This window comes from Pristiophorus japonicus, chromosome 6 (genome assembly GCF_044704955.1).
Source record: "Pristiophorus japonicus isolate sPriJap1 chromosome 6, sPriJap1.hap1, whole genome shotgun sequence".
NCBI classification, from domain to species: Eukaryota; Metazoa; Chordata; class Chondrichthyes; family Pristiophoridae; genus Pristiophorus; species Pristiophorus japonicus.
In genome coordinates, this window is record NC_091982.1 from 243,623,319 (window position 1) to 243,635,409 (window position 12,091).

The window sequence follows — 12,091 nt, forward strand, 5'->3', positions numbered from 1 at the left end:
GGCCACTTTGTATGCCATTGTTTTCAATTTGATACGATCCTTTATTTCTTGCAATGAGTGGTGAGGATTTGGAATGCACTGCCTGATAGGGTGGTGGAGGCAGTTTCAGTCGGAGCTCGCAAAAGGGAATTGGATAAATACTTGAAGCAGAAAAAATTACAGGGATATGGGGAAAGAGCGGGGGAGCGGGACTGACTGGATCGCTCTTCGAAAGAGCTGGCACAGGCTCGATGGGCCGAATGGCCTCTCTCTGTGCTGTACTGTTCCATGATGCAATTCGGCAACAAAATGGTTTCAAAACAGTTAAGTGCGAATATCTCGATCGCATGTATAAGAGAGGTTATGAAACTTATGAAGGTGTTTTAGCATAAAACCCATTTCCTTCCTTCAAACAAACAGACTTCCTGCTCCTTTTCCCTCACCTGGACTCTGCTTCCTGTTGAAGCCTCACATTTTCCCTTTTACGCTCCAATTTCTGATGGTGACAAGAATGCTGCCTTTCCACTTCGAGAATCAGAGGTATGTGATTACTTGACAAAAGAACCAGGGGGGGGGGGGTGTGGAAGATGATGATTTTTTTCTTCGTTAAACACAGCGAATTGTTGTGATCTGGAACGCGCTGCCTGAAAGGTCGGTGGAAGCAGATTCAATACTAACTTTCAAAAGGGGAATTGGATAAATACTTGAAAAGGGGAAAATTGCAGGGCTGTGGGGAAAAGAGCGGGGGGAGTGGGACTAACTGGATAACTGGAGCCGGCACAGGCATCAGGGCCTCCTGCTGTGCTGCATGAGTGTATGATTCGAACATTTGTGTAAAGGAAGAAGCTTTTCTGGAACTAATCCTTCTCTGGAAGGATCCTGATCAGAGAATGCTTGAAAACAATGACAGGTTTGGCCTGCTCACCAATTCAGGAGGCACAGTGCGTTGTGTAGACAGGAGCAGGAAGTTACAACGGGATACTGACAGATTAAGTGCGTGGGCAGAACTGCGGGAGATATTGGCAAGTGTGAGGTTATCCACTTTGCAGCTGAGAAAGACAAATCGGAATATTGTCTTAGAATATGACCAGAGGCTGGGAGGATCGGACGGGAATTAGGTTAATGTACACAAATCTTGCAGGGAACAGTATCATTGCAGTTACGTTACTGGATTAGTAATCCAGAGGCCTGGACTAGTGATCCGGCGATATCAATTCAAATCCCACTACGGCAGCTGGGGGGAAATATCAGATTGGCGCAAATACCCAACTGGTTCACGAATGTCCTTTCGGGAAGGAAATCTGCCGCCCTTACCCGGTCTGGCCGATATGGGACAGTAATATAGTTGACTCTTAACTGACATCTGGAAAGAAAAAAAAAAATGTCGAGTAAGCCCCTCAGGGCCTTGCCAGTAACACCCACATCCCATGAAAGAATTTGAAACCAAATCACTAAATGCTAGTGGACGGGTACAAAAAGTAATCACAAAGGCGAATGGAATGTGGACTTCTCAGTTGTGCCGATCCTTGGTCAGACCCCGTCTGGAGATACTGTGTTTGGTTCTGGGCACCACACCTCAGGAGGGGGTGCAGCGCAGATTCACCACAATGATAGACATCGTGGCCGGCCCCGACCGGTGAGAGAACACCACCGCAGGTCGGGGCGATAAATAGAGCTGGAGCGCCGGGCCCTGGAACATCGTGGGCGGAGGTGCGGCAAATGAGGGTACGGGGCCCAGAAGAGCCGAGGGCTCAGGTGCAGCACGGGCCAGCCCACACGGCGATATGTGTGCGCACATTAGGTCTGTGCAGCAGAGCAGGTCTCCAGTCATCCTGGTTAATCCTTGCCACTGGATAAAGGCCTAGCTCTGTCGAGTCCACGTGGTGGCTGATGTACAACGGTCCCCACAGGTTAAAAACATCCACGCACAGGCATCTTCCACCCCTGGAGTTCAGGACTGGAACATCGGGTCCTTCATTGTGAACTCATGTGGAAGCAAGTTATCCTCGTTCGAGGGACCACCTATGAGACTATGTGCTTGTATCGAGTTTAGAGATTGAGGGAGGATCGAATCGTGGTGTTTAAAATGTTAAAGGGAGTCAATAGGTTTGATAGAGAAATGATTTCCTCTGGGGAGATGGGGAGGATAACCTTAAAATCAGAGCTAGGAATGAAATGAGGAAGTATTTCTATACACAAATGCACCGTGGGAATCGGGAAATCTCGCCCCCAAAAAGCTGTGGATGCTGGGGAGCAATTGGAGCTTTCAAGACCGAGAGCGATAGATTTTCTTCAGACGAGGGCATCAAGGGATTACAGAGTTGAGGTACAGATCAGCCACGATCCAAAGGAACGCGACAGGAGAGGGGCTCTGCCTGATCCCGTGTAGGGCATCGCAAGTCAACTACACGGAGGAGTTGGACAAGTCCTGACCTCGACACGGTGCCGCGTCCAGCCGATCTGAGCAACAAGGATGCTGCAGTTCCAACCAGTGGTCTTGGGATGTGGAAAGTTGGGAATGGGGGGGGGGGGGAGGGGGATGTGGGAAAGGTGCCCACCATTCCTGTTCCCGATCCGGTGCTCCCTGCAGGAAGGTGCACCTGCAAGGAGCGGATGGCAGAGGTCTCAGCTGTGCTGTCCCGATATAGGCGCATCATCGGCCCAGGGATAACCGTGTCCATCCCCATGTGAGGAACAGCCACAGGGTGGGACAGAGGGAGCAGCTATGTAAATGTACCCGCAGGTTAGCTCATTAAAAGGGGGAAAGGAAGTTGGGTGAGGGGGGGGGGGGATAAACATAGGAAATAGGAGATAAACATAGGAGCAGGTGTAGACCATTCGGCCCCGAGCCTGCTCCACCATTCTGTAAGATCATGGCTGATCTGCTCTTGGCCTCAACTCCACTTCCCTGCCCGCTCCCCATAACCCTTCACTAACGTATCTTTCAAAAATCTGTCCATCTCCACCTTAAAATATATTCAATGACCCAACCTCCACAGCTCTCTGGAGGAAAGAATTCCACAGATTTACAATCCTCAGAGAGAAGAAATTCCTCCTCATCTCCATTCTAAATGGGCGACCCCTTATTCTTAAACTACGCCCCCTAGTTCTAGATTCACCTACAAGTGGAAACATCCTCTGTGCATCCAACTTTTCAAGCCCCCTCAATATCATATGTTTTGATAAGATCACCTCCCATTCTTCTAAACTCCAATGTGTATAGGCCCAACCTACTCAACCTTTCTTCATAAGTCAACCCCCCTCATCTCAGGAATCAACCAAGTGAACCTTCTCTGAACAGTCTCCTATGCAAGTATATCCCTTCTTAAATAAGGAGAACAAAACTGTAAGCAGTACTCTAGGTGTGGCCTCACCAATACCCTGTACAGTTGTAGCAGGACTTCTCTGCTTTTAAACTCCAACCCCCTTATAATAAAGGCCAATATTCCATTTGCCTTCCTGATTACTTGCTGTGCCTGCATATAACTTTTTGTGTTTCGTGCACAAGGAACCCCTGGTCCCTCCGTACTGCAGCATTTTGTAATTTCTCTCCATTTAAATAATAATTTGCTTTGTTATTTTTCCTGCCAAAGTGAATAACCTCACATTTTCCCACATTATACTCCATTTGCCAAATTTTTGCCCACTCACTTAGCCTGTCTATATCCCTTTGCAGATTTTTTTGGGTCCTCCTCGCAATTTGCTATCCCACCCATCTTCGTATCATCAGCAAACTTGGCTACATTACACTCGGTCCCTTCATCCAAGTCATTAATATAGATTGTAAATAGTTGATGCCCCAGCACCGATCCCTGCAATACCCCACTAGTCACTGTTTGCCAACCAGAAAATGACCCATTTATCCCGACTCTCTGTTTTCTGTTAGTTAGCCAACCTCTAATATATTACCCCAACCCCGTGAACTTTTATCTTGTGCAGTAACCTTTTATGTGGCACCTTATCGAATGCCTTCTGGAAATCCAAATATACCACATCCACTGGTTCCCCCTTATCAACCCTGCTCCTTACATCCTCAAAGACCTCCAGCAAATTTGTCAAGCATGATTTCCAATTCATAAAACCACGCTGACATTGCTTGATTGAATTATGCTTTTCCAAATGTCCTGCTACTACTTCCTTAATAATGGACTCGAGCATTTTCCCAATGACAGATGTTAGGATAACTGGTCTATAGTTTCCTGCTTTCTGCCTACCTACTTCTTTTTTTAAATAGGGGCGTTACATTTGCAGTTTTCCAATCCGCTGGAACCGCCCCAGAATCCAGGGAATTTTGGTAGATTACAACCAATGCATCCACTATCTCTGCAGCCGCATCTTTTAAGACCCTAGGATGTAAACCATTAGGTACCAACACAGACTGGGCCCAAGCCTCGCCATCACATGCCCGTCCCCCACCCCCGCCAACGCCTTCATCGCAATATGGCTACTGTCTATTGTAGCGGTGATCAGAATAATGCCGATCGTACACCGGCAAACCCTGCTGTAAGAGACCTGTTGACATTCCATCGAGCGGCGGCTGATTCAACCCGTCTCTGAAACCCCCATTCCATTCCCCCACCTCACCACCTCCTCTAATTCCCCCTTCCTGAAACCCCCCCCCCATCCCCACTCCATCCCCTCCCCTATTTCCCCCCTCCCTGAAACCCTATCACCAATCCCCCCCTCCATTCCATGACCCCACCTCTCCCAATTCCCCCCTCCCTGAAACACCCCATTACCAATACCCCCTCCATTCCCTGACCCCACCTCTCCCCAACACCTCCCCTAATTCCCCCCTCCCTGAAACACCTTATACCGCACCCTTCCGCCACCTTCCCCGAACCCATCGCCCCCCCCCCCACACCGAACCAGTCATCCCCTCCCTCCTCCCTAGCCCCCCGCCACAGTCCCGCATGAGTCGGCACCCTCAAGAGTAGAGGAGGGGGAGCCAAGATATTTAGCTTCAAGCAATGGAAGCTGCTTCAATGGAGACGGGGCTTTACTCAGTGCTCTGGGTAAAGATGGCAGGTTCTAACCTGCACAACCAAGAAAGAACAGGAGGCCTTTCAGCGCCTCGAGCCTGTTTCACCATTCAATGAGATCATGGCCGATCTGTATCTGGTCTCCATCACCTGTCCTTGGCTCCGTATCCCTGAATACTGATTATATGATTCTATAAATACTTGCCCTTACCTACATAGAATGATGAAAACTTACGCACAGAGACCGAGACCGTTCGGCCCATTGCTGGCTCTTTGAAAGAGGTGTCGTGCTCAGTCTAACAGTCCAATTTAGAAATGCATCATCCTCAACTATCTGCCCAAGTCCCCATCAATCACAGTTTGACATTTACAATTGCTCCCCACCCCCAGCAGCGTTTTGGGGAAGAGAGTTCCAGATTTCCCCCGCCCGGTGTGTGAAGAATTGCTGCCCGACATTTACAGATTGCCTCGCAGGACAGCTAGAAGTCCCCAAAGTGCTTCACACACACATCCGCTTCAATTGGGTGAAGCTGGGATCAAAGACTCGCTGTATTTTCTCTGCCTATTATCAGATGTTTGCTGGTGTTTTTCTGCTTGTGTGATTTTCCGGCCACGACCCAGGAGTCCGGGATCCACGTTTTAATGATCAGCTGGTTTAATTTTCTCATTAGTGTCGTTCAATAAATCAATGCCCTTTCACCATCTGTGGCTGCTGTCTGCCAGTGTTGAGCAGAGCCAAGGCTAGTTGGACAATTACAGCTCAATCACATTCGAGGGTCAGATGCTCGATGGAAACCCCTGCTCCTCAGCTCACAGCACTTTCCGCAGCTTCGTTGTTTCCAATACCTTATACTCTCGCGCATCCCGTTTAACCCTTGTTCAGGCTGGTGTTATCCAGCAACACACGTCCGTCAGATTGAACTCAGATCACTATCGAGCGCTCAGCCATGGCCAAGGGGGTAGCACTCTCACCAAAGACTCAAGAGGTCGTGGGTTCATGTTTCACTCCAGAGACTTGAGCCCATGAACCAGGCCGATACTCCCAGTGCAGTACTGAGGGAGAGGCGCACTGTCGGAGGGGCAGTACTGAGGGAGCGGCGCACTGTCGGAGGGGCAGTACTGAGAGAGCGCCGCACTGTCGGAGGGGCAGTACTGAGGGAGCGGCGCACTGAGGGAGAGGCGCACTGTCGGAGGGGCAGCACTGAGAGAGCGCCGCACTGTCGGAGGGGCAGTACTGAGGGAGCGCCGCACTGTCGGAGGGGCAGTACTGAGGGAGCGCCGCACTGTCGGAGGGGCAGTACTGAGGGAGCGACGCACTGTCGGAGGGGGCAGTACTGAGGGAGCGACGCACTGTCGGAGGGGCAGTACTGAGGGAGCGCCGCACTGTCGGAGGAGCAGTACTGAGGGAGCGGCGCACTGAGGGAGAGGCGCACTGTCGGAGGGGCAGTACTGAGGGAGCGGCGCACTGAGGGAGAGGCGCACTGTCGGAGGGGCAGTACTGAGGGAGCGGCGCACTGTCGGAGGGGCAGTACTGAGGGAGCGGCGGCGCACTGTCGGAGGGGCTGTACTGAGGGAGCGGCGGCGCACTGTCGGAGGGGCAGTACTGAGGGAGAGGCGCACTGTCGGAGGGGCAGTACTGAGGGAGAGGCGCACTGAGGGAGCGCCGCACTGTCGGAGGGGCAGTACTGAGGGAGCGCCGCACTGTCGGAGGGGCAGTACTGAGGGAGAGGCGCACTGTCGGAGGGGCAGTACTGAGGGAGCGCCGCACTGTCGGAGGGGCAGTACTGAGGGAGTGGCCCGCTTGCCCGCTCAGGTGGACGCAAGAGAGAGGGATTTCTTCCCAGTGTCCTGGGGCCAATATTTATCCCTCAACCAACATCACTAAAAACAGATGATCTAGTCATTTATCACATTGCTGTTTGTGAGAGCTTACTGTGAGCAAATTGGCTGCTGCGTTTCGTACATTGCAACAGTGACTACACTCCAAAAAGTGCTTCATTGGCTGTAAAGCACTTTGGGACATCCTGAGGTTGTGAAAGGCGCTATATAAATCCAATTCTTTCTTTCTTTACTTTTTCTCCGCAAAGAGTTTCCCGATGATGTGTTGCAAGGTTGTCATCACCTCAATACTCTCAGCCAACTTTGAAGATCCTTTCACAACTTTGAGATAAACGAGTCATGATCGGGCAGGCAGACTGACAATCGAAGGGGTCGAGCACACTTTCAGTTCAATGTTATTTTTAAAAGATGTGAATGTGCAAGGGGGCTGAGAGATGAAATAATTACAGAAATCTTACTCGAGTCGATGTTGCCAGTGATGACAAAGCAAGGCCCATCATTAAGGCCTCAGACGGAGCGATGTTAAGCTGTAGGGAGATGACAGGACCATAATCTACGCTCACAAATGTCGCTGCTTTAGAACAATAATACTTCCGTCATGTGTCGCTGGATTGCTAAAGATGGCTGCAGGGCGGAGAAGCTGTTGAAAGGAGAATGCTTCGCCTCCTGTGGTCTGACAGGGGCAATGTGAGGTGAGGACACATAAAACACACTCTTCATCTACCCCACATAAAGCACAAAGCCGGTTACAGCTCTCCCACTCTGGTAACGTTAGTGAACTGATGAGTAATGCGTGACGCAGTACACTGTACCTTCTAGATCAGTGCCTTGAGGCAGCAACCCATGGGCAGAGGCGGGCAGGTTGGGGGTCAAGGCAGTGACTGCAAGAGGACAAAATGTTCCCTCCCACCTTTTCACTGTGGGAGTTTGGCAGCCCTCCAACCTACCGCAGTCTGTGTGCTCCAGTACTGTATTCGTGTTATACAGTGACAGACCTGTACCCACCACCAGTACTGTACCCGTGTTATACAATGACAGACCTGTACCCACCACCACTGTACCCGTGTTATACAGTGACAGACCTGTACCCACCAGTACTGTACCCGTGTTATACAGTGACAGACCTGTACCCACCACCACTGTACCCGTTATACAGTGACAGACCTGTACCCACCAGTACTGTACCCAGTGTTATACAATGACAGACCTGTACCCACCAGTACTGTACCCCAGTGTTATAGTGACAGATCGATACCCATTACTGTATCCTAGTGTTATACAGTGACAGACCTGTACCCACCAGTACTGTAACCCCAGTGTAATAGTGACAGACCTGTACCAACCAGTACTGTACCCGTGTTGTACAGTGACAGACTTGTACCCACCAGTACTGTACCCCAGTGTAATAGTGACAGACCTGTACCAACCAGTACTGTACCCGTGTTGTACAGTGACAGACTTGTACACACTAGTACTGTACCCCAGTGTAATAGTGACAGACCTGTACCCACCAGTACTGTACCCCAGTGTAATAGTGACAGACCTGTACCCACCAGTACTGTACCCATGTTGTACAGTGACAGACTTGTACACACTAGTACAGCACATCATCCAACCCTTTACTCTTTGAACCCTTCCCTCATCCCTACATTCAATCGGTCATTCATCACCCTTCTCCCCACCCAGGTAATGCTGACACTCTCCTTGCTCACCTGCCCAACGAGACACTCAAAGTGCTTCTACCCTCCCTTTCATTGCTATCCACCTCACCCTGCCATCCCACTGCTGCTCAGGAACCACATCCCACCCCAATCAATGCCGTTCCTTGTGCCCCCGCCCCCCCACCACCCCCCTCCCCCAATTCAAGTGGGAAGTGCTGCCCTCCCAAGAATCCCCTCCTACCATGGCAGGGTGGAAGGAGACCGAGAGTAGAAGGACACCTGGTCGGCCCAATACCGGTTTATAAATCACCAAAACACCAACATGGCGACCACGATATTGACGGTGGCCTTGGACCGCTGATGGTTAGTGCGTCCGACAACGGTTTTCCCAGTGAGCCATCGAAGGAGCCCCTGCGTGCATCACTCTCCAATACAACGTTCACTCGATCTACGCCCTAGGCAGCCCAGACTGACAGAAGCGAGATACGTTACCCCAGTGATGTCCATAACCTTGATGGCAGCAAGCTGTCCCGTCTTGACGTGTCGTCCCTGCAGGGAAAGCAAATCACAGCAGCGTTAGATAGGTGAAACCCGCACTGAGCTCTCTCACTACAGGTGTCACGGTCCGAGACCTGGAAAGTACACACACACCCTGACTACAGCCCACAGGGAGAACGGTCCGCCGTGGCTCAGTGGGCAGCACCCTCGCCTCGGAGTCAGAAGATTGTGGGTTCAAATCTCACTCCAGGGACATGAGCACATAATCCAGGCTGACACACCCAGTGCGGTACTGAGGGAGTGCTGCACTGTTGGAGGTGCTGCCTTTCAGATGTGGGCTTAAACCGAGGCTCTGTCTGCCCTGTCAGGTGGGTGTAAAAGATCCTACAGCCACTATTTCGAAGAAGAGCAGGGAAGCTCTCCCCAGTGTCCTGGTCAATATCTACACCTTCAACCAACATCACAAAGTTAACACAGATTATTTGATCATTATCTCTTTGCTGTCTGTGAGATCTTGCTGTGTGAAAATTGCCATGTTTCCGACATTACAAAAGTGACACTTCATTGGATGTAAAGCGCTTTGGGACATCCAGAGGATGTGAAAGGCACTATAGAAATGCAAGTTTTTTCTTTCTTACTGGTCACACAGGCAGATAGATCTTTTGTTGGGGATCACCAGATTATAATGGGTCTGCAATAGGATTCAGAGATCTCTGGCCAGCTGTCCCTAGATAACAAGTGGTTTCTGCAATGACCGGATCCTTCACTCTGGGTAGCCGAAGCTCTCCTCCAAATTTTAGGACCGGGTCTGCCCCCACTCCCAGGAATACAACGTTCTCCATTCCCATCCCACACCCTCGCCCAGCACTGAACATTCCTCAAGACTGAGCGCCAACAAGATGTGTGAACGGCTGAGAATGAAAGTTGACATGGTGGCATAAATGATTGGGAGTCTCTACAGTCAGTGCAGACACAAACTCTCCCACTCGGTGATTGCAGTTATACCGCTGTCTCCCACTCGGTGATTGCAGTTATACCGCTGTCCAGGATGCGGAAAGGGGGTGAAGCAGAGTCCTTATGTTGAAAGGAGGCACCTCCAACAGTGCGCTGCTCCCTCAGTACTGCCCCTCCGATAGGGCAGCGCTCCCTCAGCACTGCCCCTCCGACAGCGCAGCGCTCTCTCAGCACTGCCCCTCCGACAGTGCGCTGCTCCCTCAGAACTGCCCCTCCGACAGGGCAGTGCTCCCTCAGAACTGCCCCTCCGACAGTGCAGCTCTCCCTCAGAGCTTCCCCTCCGACAGTGCAGCGCTCCCTCAGTACCGGACTTGGTGTGTCAGCCTAGATTATGGTGTTCAAGTCTGATCAGAAAATTAATCCCGGTAATTCGCTGAGCCTCATAGCTCAGCAATGCTTCGATTATAAAATTCTCATGCTTGTGTTCGAATCCCTCCATGACCTCTCCATTCTGTAACCTTTTCCAGCCCCACAACCCTCCGAGATTGCTGTGCTCCTCCAATTCGGGGCTCTTGTGCATCCCCGATTTTAGTCACCCCACCCCTCCCTAAACCTCTCCGCCTCTCTCCTCCTTGAAAACGCTCCGTAAAACCCACCTCTTTGACCAAGCTTTCACCTGTCCTAATATCTCAAGTGGCTCGGCATCAAATTATGTCTGATTACGCTCCTGTGAAATGCCGTGGGATGTTTTACTACGTTAAATAAAAGATTTACGAGGATGATAGCAGAACTGAGAGGTTAAACCTATGTGGAACCGGCTGGGGTGCTTTTCTCTAGCTATAGGACAGATGCAGAGAAGATGTTTCCACTTGTGGGGTGAACAAATCTGGGGGCCATAAAAATATGACAATCACTAATAAATCCAATCGGAAATTCAGGAGAAACTTCTTTACCCAGACAGCGGTGAGAATGTGGAACTCGCTGCCACAGGGAGTGGTTGAGGTGAATAGTATCGATGCATTTAAGGGGAAGCTAGATAAACACATGAGAGAGAAAGGAATAGAAGGATATGCTGATGGGGTGAGATGAAGTGTGGGAGGAGGCTCGTGTGGAGCATAAACACCGGCACAGAGCAGATGGGCCGAATGGCCTCTCTCTGTGGTGAAAATACTTTGTAAAGGTGCTATATAAATGCAAGTTGTTGTTGATTCCATTGCTGGTCGATGACGAGTTCGCTGATCGGACGAAGTGGTCCTCAGCACTCCTGGGTCAGGAATGGAGGGAGCAAAACAAGACAACACGAGTCCCTCGCTCCCGATCGCTGCACAGTCATCCTGCCAGCTTCGGGGGGGCAGAGGGTCTCTTGGTGAGTACAGGACTCAGGCCCCCCAAATATCTAGCTATCCCGCTCACACCTGAAGATACGTCACTCAGTCTGTAGGGCAAACTGGGGTTCATGGACCCGTTCCCCCAGCCCAACATCTCCAGGAGAGGTAACTTCATCTCCGGGCCTCCTCGCCCAGGCTTTGAGCACCACGTGCTGTACTTGCACATTGGCGTCATATTTGCCCCTGATGATCCCTCAACCACTAAACTCACGAGAACACAAGCCCAGTCTGTGCAACCTGTCCTCGTAGTTTAACCCTTTCAGCCCCGGTTGCCATCAAGATGGCCGCTTCTCTCGAACACAAGGTTTTGTTGAAGTGCAATGACTAGATTTAACATTCGCTGTAATTAGATTTTTAAACAAGTTACCAATTGCTCACTATTGAGTAACTGTCACATCTCACGGCAACACAAGCTTCCTCATTCCTATTTTAAAATCGATACCATGATCCAGCTGAACATGCCCCTCTCTTAAGCCCCAAATCTCTGGTTCTACACTCTCTCCCTCATCCCTGTATCTCAGCTGGGTTCAAGTAAAGACCCTTCGCACCCTCCCCTACTCCCACCCATCACTGAACTGTACAGCACAGGAGGCCGCCATTCGGCCCATCCTGTCTGTGCCAGCTCTCTGAAAGAGCGATCCAATTAGTCTCACTACTCCGAATGAGAGAGGCTGAAGAAACATTACCTTTGTTTACCTTCTCCTTATCGGAAGGAGGATATACTTTCCCTACAGGCAGTGCAATGAAGGTTCACTAGATTGATTCCTGGGATGAGAAATGGAGCCCATAC

The 12,091-nt window shown here is 50.7% G+C and overlaps 1 protein-coding gene across 10 annotated transcripts in view; it reads right to left on the reverse strand.

The window, feature by feature from the left end:
• LOC139266014 (traf2 and NCK-interacting protein kinase-like) overlaps positions 1 to 12,091 on the reverse strand; it is a 231,688-nt gene that overhangs the window by 122,102 nt on the left and 97,495 nt on the right. For all 10 annotated transcript variants that reach the window (XM_070883765.1, XM_070883761.1, XM_070883759.1 and 7 more), the window contains exon 3: positions 8,954 to 9,010. In XM_070883765.1, coding sequence (XP_070739866.1) covers positions 8,954 to 9,010 — 57 coding nt within the window. The remainder of the gene's footprint in view (positions 1 to 8,953; positions 9,011 to 12,091) is intronic.